Raw genomic sequence first — 21,514 nt, forward strand, 5'->3', positions numbered from 1 at the left:
CCACTGGGCTACACCTCTGGGTCTAAAAAGTGAAGCTGATGTGGAAGTACCTTCAACTTGCATTCTTTCTAACAGCCAGCAGGGGGCGACTCCTCTGGTTGCAAAAAGAAGTCGGATTGTATAGAAGTCTATGAGAAAATGATCCTCCTCGCTTGATTTATTACCTCAGTAAACATGAGTTTATGGTCTCAATCGCTATTTTCAAGTCTTCTTCAATACAGCATGATGTTCATTTAGTAAATTATGATCCCATTTAGAGTCAAATAGACCATAAAGCAGGTTATGCTTTAGGGCGGGGCTACCTTGTGATTGACAGGTCGCTACCACGGCGTTGTCCGGTCTGGGAGTTGTCCGTGTTTACGTGTTACAACTTTAACCCTTTCACAGTGTGTTTTCAGTTCATAAAAGTTAATTATAACCTTGTGGTTGCCTAAAAATATCTTATTCAGCGTTCTGTTGTATTTAGCTCCACCCTCTAGTGTCACTTCTGGTTGCGAAAAACCAAGATGGCAACAGCCAAAAAAATGAACTTGAGGCTTCAAAACGGCAGTCCACAAACCAATTGGTGGCGTCACAGTGTCTACATCCACTTTTTATATACAGTGTAGGTTTATATCACTTGATGGTCAGTAAGATTTTGGCAGCCAAAAGGGCAGATTCATTAACAGTGGGTCAGTTTGACCAGCGGCCCAGCAGCCGCACAGACCCCTACCAAGTTTATTTCTGTCTGTCGAATAGAAGCTGCCGACATCTCCGTTGCACTTCTGCTTTGTTCTCCCTCAAAACCACCTGGAAAACAGATCAAAAGACCTACACACTCACCCCCACTCCACCGGCCTCACCCATAATGAACTTAATTATATGCCACATTGGTGGAAGGGCTTTGTCATACACAAGCTCTTTTCAATAGTCAAATTCAGCCTTGCCTTCAGATCCCATCTCCCTGCTCTCATCTATTCTAATTGGACATTATGAAAGAGAAAACCTCTGTATTCTTGTCCCCAGTTCTCCTTTACTCCCAGTCCAGATCAATTTTTTCGAGCCAATGTAATGAAGAAGCAATTTTCATGTCAACCTTCCCATCTCAGTGAGGGAGTAGGTCATCACATCCTGGCTAATTGCATCAAGTCCAGTTTGAGCCTCTGAGAGGAAGATGTTTCTAATTGGTATTTATCTAATCACAAAGCCTCCCTTAAGTCTGGGCCAGACTAACTAATGCCTCGCTCAGTCTTTGCTTGTGGAGGCAGAGATTGAAGACCGTATGCATCATGTACAATACATGATGCATGCGGCCTTCAGGTTATTTTGTTATGTAATATTTGACTTGAACATGCTTTTTTCCAGAGTTACTGACATTCTCGTTTATCTCTCCTCCTCTTCTTTATCTTTGTTCTCTGTGCAGCTGTTTTGAAGGTAAGTGCTGAAATCCAAATGTAGTCTTTTAGTAAACCCCGATAAGCTTTTTCATTCAGTTGTATGAAAGCAGTTTTTATGTCAGTGTGCTTTGGTGAGATATGATTTACCCAGTTTTGACTCAGCAGTTCAAACTTTCTATTCTAATTGCAAAATGAACTCAAACCAAAAAAATGAGAGTACGAACCTTATCTTTCCGGAACATACTTTGACTTGCCCTGGATTACAAAAATCAGATCTCACCCAAAGCTAAAGCAGCTTTATGATGATTCCACCCCATTTGCAGCCTTGCAATCACATCATTGCTCTAGCAGCACTGGCCTTGCAATAACAAACCACATGTCTATGACTTCACGCTACAGCATGCAGACAGTGTGGGTGCACTGCTGGGGGAGAGGTGCTCCCTTCAGCCGGCCACTAGTGTCAGCACGCTAGCCTCCAGTCTCGGCGAGCCCCAGGCTGAGAGGCCGTGTGTGGACGATCTAATTTCCAGAAGGGACTCTCTGGAGCAGTTCAGTCCTACTGACAGTGACCCGAAACTGGGCTCTTCACCCAGTGAGGGGTTGCTGGAGAAGGAAGAGGAGGAGGAGGAGGAGGAGGAGGAGAGTTACAAGGAAGATATACTGATGGGAGAAGACCAGGTAGCGGACTTTGCCAGCTCAGTGCTCGCAGCCATCTCCTGCTGGCACTATAGAGCCAGGGCTTTGCTTTCTACTCACTTCACAACGGTGAGGGTTTCTGCCACCCACGGGTTTCCTATTTCCTACTCCATTCCACTGGCTTACCAATACTCTCCACCACTCTCTCTCTCTCTCCCACGCTGGCTCTTGCCCCTCTCCCTCTTTTTTCATCATAAATAGAACCTACTAACACCTGTTACCATATACACATCGAATGCCTCAGGTTGAATTCCTTCTATTGAAGTTGCATGGACTGAAGTTCTCCCAAACTGTGAACTCATATGGGTGAAACTTAAAAGTCAAACTTGATTCATGCCTTTTGCTTTTATTGTTTGGTTTTGGAGGTCATCCCACTGTGCATGCACCATTCTCCTCTGATTGTATGTTTTCCTCCTCCGTGTAGTTACGGTGTGCTGTGTTTCATAATTGTGTTTTCTGGGATATGATTGATGTTGACGCTCATGCTGTTTTGAAACCATGCCCGCATTTGCATTTAAACCAGTGGCTTAACGCACCCTGTTAAATGTTGTTTGACTTCAAAGGTTAATGTAGCCATCTAATTAAATGATCATTATAATAGCAAAAGCCTTGCTCTTTGATAATCATATTTCCTAATCACATTTCCCCTCTGAATATTCAGAATGAGAAAGTCTTTGTTAAGGTTAATTGTTATACCAGTATTGATTCTGAATATGAATGAATACTAGTCATTTGAAGAGGAAGACTTTTATTCTAACCATCGCAGTGGCTGACCTTAAAACACATTAAGTCTCTCGGAAATGTTTACCCCACTGTGACAGATTCATCTGCTTCACGCTGCCTCACAGTGTGACCTTCTAGGGTGATTTAGAATAAAAACTCTCGGTTTTAATGCCCCGTTTTGCTCTTTCAGGATGATCAGATCAAAGATGCGGCTGAACTGAAAACTACGGAGACAGAGGAGGTAGAAACTCACATGCAGGAGGAAAAACATGTGGATGTGGCTGTGAAAGAAACTCTCGCCACACAGGTATTTGATAAAGCCTTATATAGATTTATAGACAAATTCATTCATTTCCACACGTGTCTGAGGCGGCATGTGACATTTATTCACAGTGAATGCCCATCTATCCTCATGCCCTTAGTATAACTTAGTTTTTTATTACTTAGGCGCATTTTCTAACCATTGTATATTTTGAATGACTATGAACTATTCGCTGTTGTTATATAGTCTGAATGAGAGTGAGCAGTTCAGTACTGCATAGACATTTCAGCAAGTGTTCTTTGTCATGAGCACAGCATTTCTCTGAGGCCTATTTGAAAACGTGCCTGGAGCGATATTAGTGTCTGATGTGTATTTGTAGTCCTGGATATTAAAATGCCACACACGCACAATGCTGTTCTGTGGTCAGCAGAAGAAAGGCAACATGGAGCAGTTTTTAACCTATATTCTCACGGTAGATTTGCGAAACAGCTCCTCCTGCATCTGAGCAGAGTGTAGGTTCCTAACCTTATCTCCACCACACAGCTCCAAGCTGCACTTTTTTTGCAATTGCCGGCACTTCCAAAAAGAGGCAGGCAATACCTGGAAACAAATTTAGATTAATGGCCGACTAGGGTGATATCAGCACTGTGAATGGAGCCGCAGACATCGCAGTGTTCACCGTTTAACTCTCCAAGTGTGACAGAAATGGTCCAACAAGGAGTCCTTAGCAACCAAGCTGCAAATACAATCACAATGTCTCCTTCATTTTTTACCGCAGTTTCATAATTGTACATAGAAATGGGTCGCTGTAATAAAGCTCAAGTGGGCCTCATAAGATGAGACGCATCATAAATTGTGCTTTAGATCAAACTGCCTACGTCCATTATGTTAATGGGTAACGGAGAGTGCTTGCCATCATAAAGTCTCTTTTACTCATTACATCCCACTTTGCAAACACTCCTATCATGTTTCAGGTCAACGTGGAGGAGCTGTGCCCTCTAGGCTGTGTCCCTCAAGCGAAGAAGAGCGATCAGCAGGAGGTGCATGACTCCCAGTGGCCCGAGTCTCCCGTCTACCATTTGCAACAAGAAGCCGACACCCCAGAATCTCAGGATACCTCAAGAGAAACGGGAGAGGAAGAAGAAGGGGAGAGCGATACCTCTGCTCTCCAAGTGGAGGAGACGAGTGTCCTGACGAACGGGGAGCTCTCAGAGGAGGAAGAAGAGGTGCTTTCAGACAATAAAAGCATCCTACCTTCCTCTGTGTTGGACCAGGCAAGTGTGATAGCTGAGCACAGGACCCTGTCCAGACGGAGCAGCCATGTGGAGGACTTGGAGGCCTTAGCCTGCCCCTCACCCTCAATAGATAATGACGTCTTCAAAAGCCCCTTGGCTTGCATGGACTTAGAGCAACAGACTCAAACGTTGGTCAGCTCTTCCCCAGAACCACAGGTGACCTCAGAGGCTAATCCGTCAAAGTCTGCACACGATCCTGCACTGAACGCCCTCATTGAAGGGCAACTCAGGTCCACTCTGTCTAAACAAGATCGCCTCCTCATCTGCAAGATCAGAACATACTATGAGGACGCTGAGCACCAAGATGCTGACTTTAGCATCAAGCGCAGGGAGAGCCTCTCCTATATCCCAGCAGGTCTGGTCCGGCAACTGAGCCGACAGCTTAACAGTGTTCCTAAGGAGCAGGCCGACCCAGTTCAGCGGAAAGGCGCCTCTCGGAACCGCCCCACCTCCTGGTCTGTGTTTGACCTTCCCGGCTTGGAAAAGAGTCGAAACACTGACACTCATCAAAAGACTGAACCACAGAGACCAGTGGAAGACAAGGCTAGACCTCAGAGCATGATGGATGCCTCTACCACAGAAGAAGAGTTCAGACCCTCATCAGACATGCTCAAGGTTTGGCAAGACATGGAAATGGTGGCGGAAAGCCATGAAGTCCTGCAGATTGCAGAGGAGGAACTTGATGACTCAAGATTAGAAGCAACACAGGACATCAGCTCAGACATCTCAGATGATAAAACCAGTAAGCAGCAACCTCCTATAATAGAAGAGTCTGAAATAAGCACAGCCTCTGACGGCTCCTCCTTCTCATCATCCACCACAACTTCTCCAGCAGTGGAGGGGGGATCCTGTCAGGACTCTACGTCCCAAGACAAGAGCCACGTCGACCACGGCCAACTGCCCAAGATCATTAGCTTCCGAAACAGTATGGACGAGGACCAGATCCTACAAGACATGGGAAAAATGAAAAACAAGGTGTTCCAACTGGCACGTCAGTACAGTCAGCGCATCAAAAATAACAGACCGTTAGTCTGGCAGAGGAACCGAGAAAGAGCAAGTCAACAGGGCTTCAAGAGTTTGCCTGCTGTCCACGAGGAGAGGGTGCAATCGAGGAAAAAGGGTAAATAGGACTGCTTTCTTTTGCAGTAACCTACCTCTTTAGATTCATGTATGGAGAAAACTGAAAAGCATTGATTTGTTTTTTTGTTGTGTGTGCAGGTAAACCCAACCTGAGGTTGCCCTTGAACACTTGCAATCAGTCGATCATCCACGAAGAGCGTTCTCCAAGCCCGGTCGAGGCCCCCAGCTCTGGAGCCAGCGCCCAGAGCACAGCTACCTGCCCACAAAGCCCGCCGACGGAGACCGAGACCTTCCACTGGCCTGACGTACACGAGCTGCGCAACAAATACACAGACACCTCCCGCTCGTCAAAACTAACCCGCAGCTGCACGGTCCCAAACGGGATGCTGGAGTGCTGTACGAACAAGTGTAACGGCTGCTCACAGAAGTACAACAGCTCCTCTGACCTTCACGAAGCTCCGACAGACTGTCCGAGGACACAGTCTGAAACGGTATACAAAGAAATGTGTCCTGTGGTAGAGGACTGGGCCCAGCCCCAGCTTCAGCCCCTGCTGTGCAGGTGGAGCTCCTTGGACCACATGCTTGGCTCTCTTCCCCTCCACGAAGTACAGAACCTTCAGGAACCTATGAGGAGCTGCTACACAGCCAGTCAGGTGTCTCTGATAACAAAAGAAACTGGCAAAGACGGGGACAACGTTCTGCAGGAGGGTCTAGACGGTGCCACAAAGTCTGCTGCCCCGGGGTCAGGGAAAATGACGGAAAGTAATCTAGTGAAAAGCTTACGAGAGAAGTTCCAGAGCTTAACCACAAGCTCATGAACATGTGAATTATGTACATTTGTATTATCAGGGACTATCACGTGGAAACAGTATCTGCCAGCTACCTGATGCTTCTCAACGTCCCTTTTTCCACCCAGAAGAATGCAACCTGTTGTCTGCGCTTATAGGGGACACGGTGATAATGGTGGCACCAGTGAAACATAAAGGGATATTATTGGTCATTGGTGAAGGCCATGAGGGGAAAGCATATTGTCTTTAAAAAGGAGTATTGCAATATTTGTACATTGGGTATTTGTCTGCACTGTACAATACAAGTTAATGTAAAAATGTGTATATAGTCCCCCCTATCAATTGAAGATTAGGTTCTACTTTATTATTATTATTATTATTATTATTATTATTATATGCATCTATTTCACTGTTGGTGATTCTTGCTATAACCACTATAGCATCATTTAACCATGTAAACTGTCAGCTGGAGTTTCAGGGGAAAGCAAAAAGGAGCTAAAGTGTCATTGACGAGAGAGCTGTGTCTCTGACCGTACACCAAAGAGAGTTTCCCTTTAACATTTGTTGACTTTAATGCATGTGGTCACAGCAGCGATTTGCTTCGACGTTTACTGTAGCTGCTTCTAAAACTGTTTTCACATACTGCATCACTGGAGCTTTATTTTTCCTCAATAAGTTGTATATTTTCTTTAATATTATTTATGAAACTGTATATTTGGGAGAGATTGGCCTCATGTAAATACTGACCTGTAGCAAACCCTTTTTACTTTTCCATTCCAGAAAATATTGTTTCATACTTGAAGTTTCCCATATTTTCAATAAAAACAGAAATGGCAAGTGTCCACATAGGTCCCCCTCTTTACCCTGTCATGCATCTCAAATACAGTATATCCATTAGGGCTGGGCAATATGAGGATACATATCGTCAAAACGATATTAAAATGACTATCGTATATATTTTTCTATATTGTTTTTATCTTGACACGGACTATATTTATTTATTTATTCTTTATAATTTCACTTAAAACTGTTCATTTTGCACTCTGGTTCTTAAAATGAGAAAATACTCAGTACTTTTCATTTGTCAGGTATTTAATTCACACAGGAGTAAACAGAAATAGGCTTTACCATGTGTTTATTTCATATAGACTATTTATTTATTCAATTACCAGAAAACATGCTATATCGTGACATATATCGTTATCGAGATATGAAATGACCTATATCGCGATAGAAGATTTTGGCCATATAACCCAACCGTAATATCCATCCCAGCTAGTTTTATCTACAACTCCCATGATCCACTGGTTAGATTTAATAAAGAATGTTTCCATATTTATATAAGACTACATAAGAGAGTCAAGACTATCGTATACAGTAATGGTACATATTCTGAAATGAGGATGAAGTAGCCCCACTAAACTAAACTACTGCGTCTGCAAGATCATCAGTCATAAAATGACATGCTCTGAGCATGAAGTTACATGTGTGACTAAAAATAAGATTTATTTAATGAATGTCTGGGTCCTCAAAAAAACATACATAATATTGTTTTATCAGCTTTTTATTATTACTTGTGCTATTATTTTATGAGAATTGCTTCTAAATATGATTTTTTTTAACTTGATGACATGTTTCAGAAGTCTGCTATGGCCAATTAAACAATTAGTATTTTCACATGCATATAACATGTAGTACATAGAATATTTCCTTACTTTGTTTTATAGTCTTTTATATATTTTGTCACCTTTATAAAATATGCAAGCCCAGTTTGTGACAAACAGAGGGGGTCACCACTTTAGTTATTATTATTATTATTATTATTTACACATACAGAATTAAGCTCTATGGGACCCCAAACAATGAGGAAATAAAGCCAGTGTCAAGAAAACACAACGGGTTAATGTTTAATCACTAATCATAGACAGGTGAGAGACTTGATCAGTGTACTTTAATGTTAAGTTCAAGATTCAAGATTCAAGAGTTTTATTTGCCATTTGCACCTATATATAAGTACTTAGGAATTCTGAGCAGTTTACACAGAGTCAGCTTTAAGAAAATAAAAAAGGTAGAAAAGGCACAAGGTAATTACAGTACAAAATAAGTAGAACATTCAACTCAACACAATAAATAAATCAATTATTAAAATGTAAAACGCCCTCAGTGTAGTCAATAAATAATCTAAACTACCCTCTGCATAGGAACGATACCCCCAGAATACAAATATACAGTATATATATATATATATATGCTCCATGTCCATGTTAAAAGAACTTGTAACTCTCACAAATATTTAAAAAAAGAAATAATTCATATATTTCAGACAACAGAGTTGCTATCAGGATGAGACTGGAGCAGCTGGTGGTAGTAGTATAAGGTGACCACATGTTTGTATGTCTTCATTCAATTGTGTTATCTGTGTTTTTATTTACAATGACTACACAGCCCATCCTTTGTGCCTCAGGTTACTAAGCGCCCTGTGGAGCCAGTTTCCCTCTTATCTCAACTCAATCTTCTTCTTTGCCATCACATCACAAGCTGATCAATTAAGACACACACACCGGATGTCAACAGGGACATCCTTCAACATAAAAGCGCAATAGTGTTCTCGTGAAAGAGGGCTTTTATTCTGAACCACCACAGCCAGCATCTTGACTGTCTGTTTGCTGACTTGACACCAATCCGTGATACCAACCAGAAGCTTTTAGTTCAAGACGCAGTTGGAGACGCAGATGCCAGCATCATCCTCAGATTTCCCCCTGGCACAAAAATCAATTAACCCTCGTTTTTTTTCTTCTTCCTAGATTGTGCTCAAAAACATAATTGTATTTTTTTTTTTTGTGTGAAGAAATGGGCTGCGCAATATCAGGTCTGGCAGCCAAAGCAGAGGTTGGAGAGAGGACTACAGAGGATGCTGCAGCTGATGGTGGTGGTGGTGAGCCTCCCAGTGAGGAGCAGATCCAGATGATCAAGGACTCATGGAAAGTTATCCGGGACGATATAGCCAAAGTTGGGATAATTATGTTTGTCAGGTAGGATGTTTGAGCATTTTCTGTACTTTTCCCTGTGTTGGTCAGATAACTGAAAATGAAAGAGATAATTGGTCTAGTTGGCTGATTAGAAGGTATAGGAGGATAATGTGAAGGTAATAGGATCAGGAATGTTAGTGTCACTAAGTATTACCAAGTCACTCTGAGAAGATTTTATAAACACTGATTCCCTGTAGACATTTTGTATATATCTTTTTATTTAAGACACGATTCTGTGGATATAATAATTTGCTAAATATAGCCTAAATATTGTGGATTTTGCAGCCAAACGACACAGAATAGGTCCAACTTTTGTTCATCATGTGTGTCTAAATGGCTCATTCTCTTGATTATACTGCACAGCAAAGGAGCACATTTTCAGTTTAACCTCATCAGACAGCTTAGTGAAACCTTAGTGTTCTTATCAGGGTTGGAAATCAGCAACACCCTTTTTACCAAAAGCTGGTAAAATATGCAAGTGGCTGCTAGATTTGCTTCACTCACCAGACAAAAAAAACCCCAATGGTAATCTATTGAGTGGCTGATAGATTTTTTAGAATCCACAAGCCACAGTTACAGGTGGACAAAAAATTAAATTTCCAACTCTGACCTGTTGGCCCAAGAAACAAAGAGGTGTGCAGAAGGCCTTCTTATCCGCATGTGAAGAAGACGAGATGCCTGAACTTTACAGGCCACAAAGTGAACATCCTCACATCTTCCACCTCCTCACCACATCCTTCCGCTCTTACCCACAGCTTTTCATTCAGAGCTCAGAGCAGAATAACCCATCTTCCCCTCTTATCACTTCATATCACATCTTAACGACATAACATAATGATACACAGCCACAGGCCTGCCGTAGTGCTATACAATTAAAGGCATGAGCCATAAGGAAAGTGCATTTTATCAATTAGGATTATGACCTGCGTCTGGGAAAACATCTTTGTCCTTTAGCAGGGAAATAAAACAAATGAAAGTGTATGGTGATAAAAGATTCAGGCTGCAGCATCTACAGTAAAGAGACGACCGGGCACAAGGCTAGAAGCCGAATTAATGCCATGTGTCCCCTGGGTGACCTTAACAGTTGAAGAGATTGACCTTACCAATTAGCCTGGAAATTCATGGGCCTCTTGTGGGTCAGGGCCACCCCAGCGCCCCCCGGCTGTCAGGCCCTGTACTGAACAGTAATTGTTACAGTAAAACAGCAAATATGGATCTCCTGTTTTGCATTATGTTCTTGCTCATAATTTAACAAATTTTCCTAGGCAAGGGGATGTTCCTCTGTCCAATTTATACCAAATAAGAGACTTATATGGGCTCAATTCACCAGTGCCAAAATAGTTATGAATACAGCCTCTGAACAACCCCAATTAAAATTCCACTTGAGCCATATAGAGCAACATTGTCTGCATATGCACTGCATATTTGCACGCACGCACGCCAAAAGAGAACATTACAATGCTGTGTCGACAGTGGGGGAAAAAAAGCAGCCAATTTGCCCGTTTCTCCGATCAATGAAGCTGGAGAGCAGGAGGTAGTGAGGAAGCAATTTTCACAGCCACTTACACCAGAGCTCAAACACTGTAGCGTTACACGTTGAGTTTGTCATTCAATCAAGCGTAAATTGAGAACGGAGCCTGAATATTCCTCATTTAGTGAAGTTATTGAAACAGAAGCACAGAACATTTCCACTGCCTGCTTACATTGTCTTGCACTCCAGTTGCAACATAGTGCAATTAAAATAATGAGCCAAACTCTGGGGTTACACAAATATAAAACAAGCAGACATGTGAATGAAGTGCTGTATAGTAGACTTATGTAACACCTCTTCCACCACCTCAGTCCATCAATCTATTTATCAAGCAAGGCACACGTTTCAGACATCTAATGCATTTATTCATGAGGACTCTGTTCTGTATTTCAGTTTTACAAACATGTTTTTTCCCCCGTTCACTAGCAGCGCTGGAGGTCATGGGAAATAAGAACAACAAACAGAAAATAGAATAAGTTTCTGTTTGACCTGCCACACCCACAAGTGTTTTAAATGATAATTTATTATTAATGATCAGTGTTAGAGTTCACAAATGTTCATATACTGTATATATATGTGTGTGTGTATATGTATTTATTTATACTGATATATTTATATATACTTTTATTTATTTATATATATTTATATATATTATATTATATTATATTACATATATATGTAATCCTTTGTGGTTTACTTTGCTCTCAGCTCAAGTCCCTGTTCGTTTAATTTATAAAGCTATATGCTCGTGTTTTCTGCCATCATTATATTTTTTGTCCTTTCCTTCCCACCAATACTGAAAACGCAGAGTTACCGTACCTCATAGTGAGCACAACACAGCTCACATCCAGACAAGGCGGCTGTGTATTCTGGCAGCGTGACTAATCACAGGTAGCTCAGCTGGAGACTGAGAGGCTCTCTGATTGGATGGCAGCATGCCTAAACTCTCTGTTTAAGGAAATTGATTGAGGTTAATCAGAAAAGCAAAACTTTATCAGGATCAGTGGCTCCATTTAACTGGGACTTAACAGGGTGGCTCATCACAGCTCCGGGTGGAAAGAGAGGGTTATGCGTTGGCTTGGCTATCAAACTGTCAGATCCACCATGGCCTGTTACTGATTGCGGCTGTTGGGTGTAAAAACCGGAGCCGTGATGATAAGAAGAAACAGAATAAGATCAGAAAATCACAATCAGATCTTTATTCAAAGTGAGAGAATCGCTGGAGGATGAGAGAGAGAAGCCTCTAATCGCCATGTTGATGAGCTGAAACATGCACATTCGTGCTCAGCACTGTGAATACAGGGTTACAGTTGTGTGACTCTGTGTCATGTTAGTAGGGAAACTTGTTTTGGTCTTGGAATGGATATGACAGGCATGCACTGTCGTTGTCTTGGTAACAGGTTGTTTGAGACCCATCCCGAATGCAAGGATGTCTTCTTCCTGTTCCGAGACGTGGAGGACCTGGAGAGGTTGCGGACCAGCCGGGAGCTCAGGGCACACGGCCTACGGTCAGTCACCAACTCTGCACTTAAAGGGGACCTATTTTGCTTATTTTCACGTGCATACTTGTATTTTGAGTTTCTTCTAGAACATGTTTACATGCTTTAATGTAAAAAAAAAAACCTCAACTAAATTTTTCTCATACTGGCTGTGCTTCAGCACCTCTGAAACGTTCTATTTGAGCTCCTGCCCTCTCAAAAAGCCCAGTCTGCTCTGATTGGTCAGCTGGCCCACACTGTTATGATTGGTCAACTGAACCAAACTCTTCAGACTCCGCTCCAGCTCCGCTCTATCTAGCTTTGATTGAGGGTGTGTCAAACTAGCCGCTAGGCAAAATGTGTTACTTGGTGACATCACCACATTATAAAAGAAAAGATGGGACTTCAAGCGAGGTGTTTCAGACAGTTTAGGAGCAGTGTTTCTGTGGGGGAGAGGAACTCCCTTTGGCCTGAACTTTGTAACTTTGCAGACCTTTTACATGCACAAAAAAACAATATAATACACTAAAGAAAAGGGAAAAAGCACAAAAGCATAACAGGTCCCCTTTAACAAAAACACATCGGCATCATCCAGATCAGAACTGAACAAACCAGCCAATGATAGCGTAGCAGAGTACTGCACACTGGGCACAAGAGAATATTGATATCCCGCACCCTCTTGTCTTGCTTACACTAAAAGATCAGTGTGACAAGTGTGACATTCATTCATTGGCTTCTGTCATGATGATCAGCTGTTGCTATGCAAAAAAAGGACACAGCTGGCATTATTATATATTTTCTAGTTGTCATGAAAAGACCAAAACCAACAATGCATTAGTCCATCTCTTAATACATAATTCCCTACCATGTCTGAGGCACCCAGTCGCCCGTTGGTTCCTACTTAAGATCTTTAAAAACAGCTCACTAATGTATAGTTTCATTTTAAAAATAAGGCTCAGTAATTTCCTAAAACACCTGGGCAATGCAGTTTTTAGCAAACGTTACTTAAACCGGTGTAAATTGTGCATTTTTGGAAGGACTATTTTCAGCCACGGATGAATACATGTTTGTTGCTCTTGTGCAGTGATTCCTAACCTTTTTAGATTACACCAATTTGTAATCTTGATTGTATTTTCCTCCTTAATACAAATATGTGGATACTATTTTAAGAAAAACGAAATTTCCACTTTTTCAGATGATCAGAGCCACTCCACAAGTATTCCAGGTAACCCAGTAACCAAGTACCCCTGGTTGGGAATCACTGCTCTAGTGAGGTAGCAGGATATTGTATTTGCAACTGACTCAAAATAAAACTACAACAACCATGTTCATCGCTATTGAAGGGAAAAACAGTGTGGCTCATCGATGTGTTTTTAATAGCTTATGGACAACGAAGGTGCATCATAGCACAGAGAAATATCAGGCTTCAGCTACAGGCAATACTCATTATTGGATACAATGCATTATTGTTTTGGTCCTTTCATAGGAAAAATACATAATAACACCGGACTCGTCTTTTTACCAATAAAACCATGTTGCACACAGTACGGTGCAAGACACAATTCACAAGATAAGTGGCAGAGCAAAGCGTCTCAGGTAGTCGTATCATTATAACCACTCTGCTGCAGACGGAGCTTGTAGCATCTATCACAGCCACTTGTCTATTGTTTCCATGGTACATCAGGCCTCTCTGTGTTCCTCTATGCACAAGGCCAAAGCAGCCAATTACTGCCTGAGGACCTGAAGGTACAGAGGCTAGCGTGGCATCGCAGCAACGACGCACAGACAAAATATGTTATGCATCCCAGCGTGAACTGGCTGCTCTTAAATTCAGCGATAAGGCCAAATGGCCCTTCAGCCCACACTCAGGGACATTAGTATAAATGTCCACGGCGGCAGCGAGACAGAGGGAAGAGAGAGCTAAACCAACTCTAACCCTTTGTTCCATATTCATCTTCAAAACAGTCACGCACACACTCCGCAGCGATGGCGGACACATTTGCAAATGCAACAAAGGAAATTGATCCTGTGGTGTTTTGTGCAGGGGGAAATAAAACATGTTTTCAGGGAGAGGGGGATAAAGCATCATGCAATTTTGCATCATCAAGTGTGAGCTGTAGATTGAGTTTATCTTGCATTTGAGGTTGTGAAAACTGCAAAATGTCACCGTGCAGCCTTTCAACACAGAAGAGTCTCACACTTCTCTCTACAGTGGAGATGTATCAGTTCATAGTCGCCTACTGCTAAGTCACCATTAACTGGTGAATCAATCAGACTGGGTGTCTTTTTTTCTCCATCTCTTTCAGGGTGATGTCTTTTATTGAGAAAAGCGTGGCTAGACTGGATCAGCTGGAGAGACTGGAAGCTCTGGCTCTGGAGCTGGGAAAAAGCCATTTTAATTACAACGCCCCACCTAAGTACTACAGTGTAAGACCCCAATGATCCCAACAGAGCTTAGCACAGTGTGTTTTTGTGATGCTGCTTTGTTTACAGAGGACTACACGTATTCTAATTCCAATTATTTTTCCAGTACGTCGGAGCTGAATTCATCTGTGCCGTGCAGCCCATCCTGAAGGAGAGGTGGACGCCTGAGCTGGAGGAGGCATGGAAGGTAAGGAGGAGTGCCATTGTGTGACCCGTGTGTCTCCTTATGTGGGTGTTAATCAGAGACCTTTGCCTCATTCTGGGTAAAAATGCCTTGTGAAATAGGCTTAATGTGTGCAATCAGCATGTCAGCGGTAGCGGCGGAGCGTCAGAGTTCTGCACGTCTCTTTAATGCGCCAAGTATCATGTCAAGATGGAACCCGGTGCAACACAAGCTTGACTGATGAGGGATTTACGTCTCACTGAACCATACATGAGCATATTGAGAGAAAGGAACATGGCTTTGTCACATCATATTATGTCACTTCAACATCCCTTAATACAGAGATGCTTGAATAATGCTGTTGCTGCTCAGTATTTATACACAGTCTCTCTCCTTCAGTGACTTTAGTTTTAGTGTAGACCTTACTGGCAACGGACCGCAGAGGCGTCACAAAATTTAAGACATTATTCACTTGTGGCAAAACACATATCTAAGATAAAAGATATTTTAATGAGCAATTATGTGCACTTTTTAGGTTTTTAGGTTATGTGTGTAGCTTCACGTTTTATTTTTCGATAATAAAATTTAAAGGGACTATTTGTAACTTTCAGAAATGCTTCTTAACAGCGACACCTGTGGCTGTGAAATCAACGAAAGTCAGCGTCGGGCTCGCGCTTGCTCGCTCTCAAAATACCTGAACGAGCATCGCTCAAAACAGTGAGGCGACACACGTCAGCTAAAACCACAATATCACTCTATATTTCAGCTGCTTGGCAGTAATGTTAGCTGACCAGACGAAGGTCTCTCCATGAACATGATTTAGATCTGATCCTAGTGTTGGCTTTTCCTGCCTAAGTGCAGGCTGAGGCAGCGGGGCTCTGCAGCGTGTCTCCCTGCTCTCTCCGCCCGCAGCCGTAGAGAGCAGAGGAGACACCGACACCCGGTCGGTAACGAGAAGACAACGTAACTCTCTGCACAGCTCGGTCCCTTCACAAGACATGGAAAGCCTCTGTTGGTCTGGAGGAGCTGCAGCAGTTATTTCTGCACAAACGTCCCTTGTGCATTCACTAGATATTCTCAGAGCTAAACTAACTCTTCTGCAGTGTGGAGTGAGCGCGCATTCACGTCTAGAGGTGGAGCGAGCTGAGCTGTCTGAGTGAAGGAGAGCAGGCAGAGGAGGAGGGTACGCGCATATGCGAGCGCGCATGTGTGACGACCCGCTACATTTATGCGCGTACAAAGTTACAAATAGTCCCTTTAAGTTCAACAACATTCATGTTCACAATTCTGTACATCTTTCTGCTTTAATTGATGACCTCTACTGTCCTCTAGTGGTTGAAGTTAGTCAGTCTTTATTTTATTTCTGTGTCTGCAATTAATGATTATTTTCATTGTTGATTACTTTCTCGATTAATCGATTAGTTGTGTGGTCTATAAAGTGTCTGACATTTTTCCCTATTTTCTATCAGTTTCCCAAAGCAAAGATGATGCCCTCAAATGTTTACTGTCATAGAAGAAACCAGAAGATATTCACATTTAAAAAGCTGGAATCAGAGAATTTAGATTTTTTTTCTCTTACAAAAATTACTCAAAATAGTTGGTGATTTTTTTATTAGTTGACAACTAATCAATTAATCGTTACAGCTCTAAGTACAAAACTCCACTATTTATCAAATGCCAAAAAAATATGGCACTTATACAAATCCAAAACATCCATTATGTGTACGTCTATAGTCTTGATGTGAAAAGTTTCTAAGAAATTATACACCAAGTGCTACGAGCCTAAAGTTTATCCCAATAAAGGGCTGTTTTTCTCATCTCCCATGCTTTCTCAAAGTAACTGGTTAATTCAAATGTTTCATATTGATCAAGAAAAAATGATTTCCATAAGTGAGCTACACAGCAAACCTTCCCTGTTGCATATTCTCCCCTCCAAATTTGGTGCATATTTTTCCAGAAAGCCAAACAACATCTAATAGCACCGATTTACACAAAGACAAACTGTATTTCTAAAAGCCCTGGCTGGATAATGAAGCACAGGACACACATGAGAAGGCAATAGAGCAGCAACTTTACAAAATAACACGTATTCCCTTCCTCTTCAAAACTTTGTTGAAAGAATATGAATGTCCTTCACCTATGGGGACCCTGACCCAGTCCAATGTGTTCTGTTTGTAATCCAGACCATGTTCCAGTTTGTGACCGGCCTAATGAAGCAGGGATTCCTGGAGGAGGGCGACAGACAGCGCCACCTCGCAGTCTCCCCAAAGGAAAGACCAGACAAGAGGAACACGGCGCTATGAGACGCTTCTTCTCTCGACCGCAACTCAAGACTGTTATTACCTGTACGGCACAGTAATGTGTTCATGTATATAGTGTATTTACTGTCTCCTTTTCTACATGTCTCGTGTTTACCGCAGTCATTGTTTGCTATTTTATCACAATGGACAAAAATAAACTTGCAGTGACTTTCCACAACGCACTTTATTTCTGAACTTAAATTCTGCTGCAGTCCTCTTCCATGAGGTGAGGGTCCTGGGAACATGATACAAATGGCTGACAAAATATACCGGCTGTAGTTAAACCTGCCTTGTAATTGTGATTAACAGAAATTACATTATTAGAATTACAGCCAATACTTTCTGTATTCATAACTCAAACATGTCTTTCAGTAAATTCTCCAACTTTTAACATTTTGTGTCATGTTCTGAAATGTTTTTTTTTATTTTAATTACCCACATTTACTGAAACTAGACATTTTATTGGTGTTTAACATTTTAAGACGGCCAGTTTGACAGCTTGGTATGAAACAGTGATTCAAAACAAAAATAATATTATTGTACTTCAGGAGGTAAATTAAAAACATAGGATAAAGTAAATTTTCATCTCCAATATTAAGCTTAATACAGTAAAACTGGTTTTAAAAAAAAAAAAACACATCAAATCTGATTTGATTTTGTTCTGTGTTTCAAAGCAACTCTGCAGTAAATTCATTGCTTATTTAATTATTTAAAAAAAAAGAGGAAAAAAAAATTCAAATTCTTCTCGAGACAGTCAAATTGAAACATGGCAGCACAGGTCAGCTGTGAATATAACATAAATATGGACTCTAACAATTAAATAGTATGAAAGGCAGGTAATCATTGGGCTCCATGGATTTGGCTCCAGGGGTGACACGGCTGTTGTGGACCTGGATCCGAAGCAGAAATGGTGGAGATTCAATAAACTAGACTTGCTTCGTCGTCCTGTACGAGTTACGAGAAATCCTCAGGTTTTCTGTTCCAGATCGCCGATGGCACCGAACTGCCAGGGATGAGACATTACCATGCAAACAATGGCATAATATCAAAGCAGTCGCCGGGTGGATGAACAGTGATTCTGAGGCCTCAGGTGAGTGGGTAGAAAGCTGAGTCGGGCCTTTCCCGTTCCCTTAGATCGTACAGGCCAGTTTAGGTACCCATGGTTATGTTAAAGAGTCTGTTGCTCATTGGGTGGCTTTGGTTTTCTTGCTTTTGCTTTTCTTATCTTTCTTCTTAAGTCCATCCATGTGAGCTCTAAGGAGGTTGGAGTATGCCTGCAAAGAGGAGTTTGATTAAGTTTTCACAACTCATTTATAAAAGCTAGACTACTATGAAACAAAAGATAGTTTTAATAACATCAAGGAGACCTAATCAAGAAAATGTGCACACAGGGACCCATAGCAATAGCTTACAAATAACACTGAAATTGAAACACAAAACAAGCTCAACCTACCATCTGAAACTTGATTACTTCTTTGGTGCTGACCTGAAATAGCAAGAAATGAGATTTCAGCATTAACAGCAAAAATATCAGAGATCGTTTAGATCAAACATAAAAACATAGCAAACACAGTAAGCTCACCACTGTGCTGATTTTCTTCTTGCCCTCAGATGCTCTGATGAGACATTTGTTGTCTGATGGTTCAAATGACTCTGTGTGGCCCTTTCGGGGCGCCGGCTTGGTCCTCCCGTCATCTAGAAACAAGAAATACATCCCCATTCATTAGATGTTGAAAGTGAAACTCGTAGCCTCACTTCCTGATTAAACTTGAATGATAATTGTCAAAACTCAGGAGGGATCTGCTTACATTTCTTTAGCGTGATGACAACACTGCCAGATGTTCTGCACTTCTGGAACAGCCGTGTGAGCTCTGTGAGAAACTGGATAAAGGAGCAAAAACAATTAGTAATGCACCAACAACTATATAATAACAATCCTGTCCAATTTATCAATAATGTTTGGGGTTGCATTTGCAACACTATATACTGTATATATATCTTGTCCTAATTGTTTGTTATCACTATTATGTAGTCATATTATTTCTTTATATTCTTGTCTCTAGGTGGAGGCTTCAGATAAGCCCAGTGTTTTTTTTGCCTCTTCCTGCAATGTATATTAATCATTTATTTTTTCTTTATGTTGTATAGTCTTAAATTGTGCAAAACAAATAAACAAAAAATAACAAAAACACTAAGATTCAACATGTCAGAAATGCTTTCCACTGACATGGACTGATTATACACAACAATTTCATTAGGTACACCTTGCCTAAACTAAAGCAGTCTTATACAACACAACTGCAACAAACTCAATCTTCATGAAGGAGATTGGCCCACACTGAAAGGTGTTTCTAATTTATAGCCTACCCTCCTTAATATGGGGAACATTTCAGCTTATTCTATTAGACTGCATTAGTTATAGCTAAGAGTAACACCACCTAATAATCTGGCAAGTGTAAAACTGCAAAAAGACCCTGGTAAGCTGAACTTACTATACTAATGTGTTGTTTAACGTGACTTTAGTGTGCTTTAGCTGTCTTGAAATGATGACTGAGTGCTAACTACAGTCCAAGTTTGACTATATTGGTGTCTATATACTAGATAATAACCACTTCTACAAAACCTAACGTTACAAAAGCCAGTTTAAGACTCTTAATGTGCCATTAAGTACAATAACTGAAGCACATATCAGCCAGTTTAGGCTCAGCATTAACACAGCTAGCCTGTTAGCATGCTGGCTAATGAGTCGGTGTGTCGACCAGCTGGTTTAAAGTTGAGTTTATCTGACAGTGAACGTTTATAGTTTATAATCAATAACTTCGACCAATCATAGTTATTCACAATATGTTCTTTTGTTGTTCTTACCGAGTCGTTTTCGAGCAGCACCATGATTCCTGCTCCAGCTTTAGCATTGGTTGCTAACTGCTGCTGTGTGTGAAGCTGTGAAGCACACGTACTACAGCCGCCGGAGCTCCGCCCTAAAGCCTCGCTGTGGTTACTCACAGCGCCGCCTGCAGGCAGGGAGGAGGGATGCAGGTGGCTGCTGGGGGAAGTGTTTCTAGGTAGGGCTGTGCCACATCCAAGCAATTTCAGCAAACATACCTTTTCTTCTTCTTCTTCTCTGTTTCTGGCGGATCGCAACCAACTTTACGGTGCATACCACCACCTACTGTACAAGAGTGTGTAACATCATGTCATTTGCTCTTTACTCCTACTCTTAAATTCTATCCACCAATCCTGTGTCTCTTAAGAACATCAATAATGCCTTCCTGGTGCCTTCAACCCCCTCACCTTCTGTTCCCAGTATCCCCATCAGATCCCAATCCCATCCCTCCTCTCTGACTTGGTCCTGTAGTCTTTTTCTTTCAGCCTCATACTTTTTACAATAAATTAGGATATGCTCCACATTGTCTTTAACACCACAATCCCCACACTTGTCACTGTTCCTTTCCCCATTAAAGCCAAAGTGCCATTAAGATCTGTGCAGCAAACATACCGGTATGATTTAATGCAAAAAAGTGAAGGTTTCAAAAACACATTACTACTTTTCAGTTCAATCATTATTTTAGTTATTAAGGAGGGCAGGGAAGATTGTGGCCGACCCCTCCCATCCTGGACACCATCTATTTCAGACTCTGCCATCTGGCAGGAGGTTAAGGTCCATCAGGACCAAAACCTCACGCCATAAAAACAGGTTTTTCCCCATGGCAGTGGGGCTCTTGAACAGCCCCTCTGCCCCCCTGTGACTCTCTCCCTCACACACACACTGCCCCGCCGACACTGGCTCTCCCCCTCTTTCATACACTCTAAATACCACCCCCTAGTGTATCCCTCTCTCTCCCTCTGATACCTGATTGTTTGCACTCCGGCAATATTTGCACTATCTGTTTATATCATGTTTATTTTTGTTTATTTGATTATTTTGTATATTGGTAGAATTTCAAATTTTCTTTTATTCTTATTTTATTTTAACGTTTTTATCTATTCTTTTGTTATTATACTGTTTGATTTGCACCAACATAACCAAAGCAAATTCCTATTGTAAATCTCTTGCACCTGGCAATAAACACAATTCTGATTCTGATTCTGATTCTGATTAAAATAATAAACAATTATTTTATTCCAACAGGAGCAGTAAAGAATGCTTAGAAAAACACAACAGTATAACATGTACTCAGTGGTGGAAAGTAACTAAGTGCATTTACTCAAGTACTGTACTTAAGTACAATTTTGAGGTACTTGTACTTTACTTGAGTATTTCCATGTTCTGATACTTCTACTCCACTACATCTCAGAGGGAAATATTGTACTTTTTACTCCACTACATTGATTTAATAATTTTACAGATTCAGATTATTAATACAAAATA

The 21,514-nt window shown here is 41.4% G+C and overlaps 3 protein-coding genes across 5 annotated transcripts in view; 2 read left to right on the top strand and 1 right to left on the bottom strand.

Moving 5' to 3' along the window:
* LOC119474531 (pleckstrin homology domain-containing family G member 3) overlaps positions 1-7,190 on the top strand; it is a 39,253-nt gene extending 32,063 nt beyond the window's left edge. For 2 of the 3 annotated variants that reach the window (XM_037746584.1, XM_037746582.1), the window contains exons 15-19: positions 1,403-1,413; positions 1,776-2,141; positions 2,986-3,102; positions 4,032-5,472; positions 5,571-7,190. In XM_037746584.1, coding sequence (XP_037602512.1) covers positions 1,403-1,413; positions 1,776-2,141; positions 2,986-3,102; positions 4,032-5,472; positions 5,571-6,250 — 2,615 coding nt within the window. In that variant the 3' untranslated portion in view covers positions 6,251-7,190. The remainder of the gene's footprint in view (positions 1-1,402; positions 1,414-1,775; positions 2,142-2,985; positions 3,103-4,031; positions 5,473-5,570) is intronic. The other variant, XM_037746585.1, reaches the window with a different exon arrangement.
* A 1,417-nt stretch (positions 7,191-8,607) lies between these two features.
* Positions 8,608-17,766, top strand: xgb (x globin). Its single transcript, XM_037747124.1, has 5 exons — positions 8,608-9,252; positions 12,181-12,288; positions 14,565-14,685; positions 14,789-14,869; positions 17,029-17,766. Exons 1-5 carry the CDS (start codon positions 9,071-9,073, stop codon positions 17,146-17,148), a joined length of 612 nt encoding a protein of 203 aa, XP_037603052.1. The 5' UTR covers positions 8,608-9,070; the 3' UTR covers positions 17,149-17,766.
* srp14 (signal recognition particle 14) lies at positions 17,311-20,168 on the bottom strand. The gene is made up of 5 exons (XM_037747125.1): positions 20,011-20,168; positions 18,954-19,026; positions 18,728-18,840; positions 18,599-18,631; positions 17,311-18,419 (listed from the first exon to the last, which is right to left on the bottom strand). The coding sequence occupies exons 1-5, from the start codon at positions 20,032-20,034 to the stop codon at positions 18,330-18,332; spliced, it is 333 nt and encodes a 110-aa protein (XP_037603053.1). The 5' UTR covers positions 20,035-20,168; the 3' UTR covers positions 17,311-18,329.
* Positions 20,169-21,514: the final 1,346 nt, after the last annotated feature.

The sequence above is a fragment of the Sebastes umbrosus genome, chromosome 16 (genome assembly GCF_015220745.1).
Source record: "Sebastes umbrosus isolate fSebUmb1 chromosome 16, fSebUmb1.pri, whole genome shotgun sequence".
In the NCBI taxonomy this organism is placed as follows: Eukaryota; Metazoa; Chordata; class Actinopteri; order Perciformes; family Sebastidae; genus Sebastes; species Sebastes umbrosus.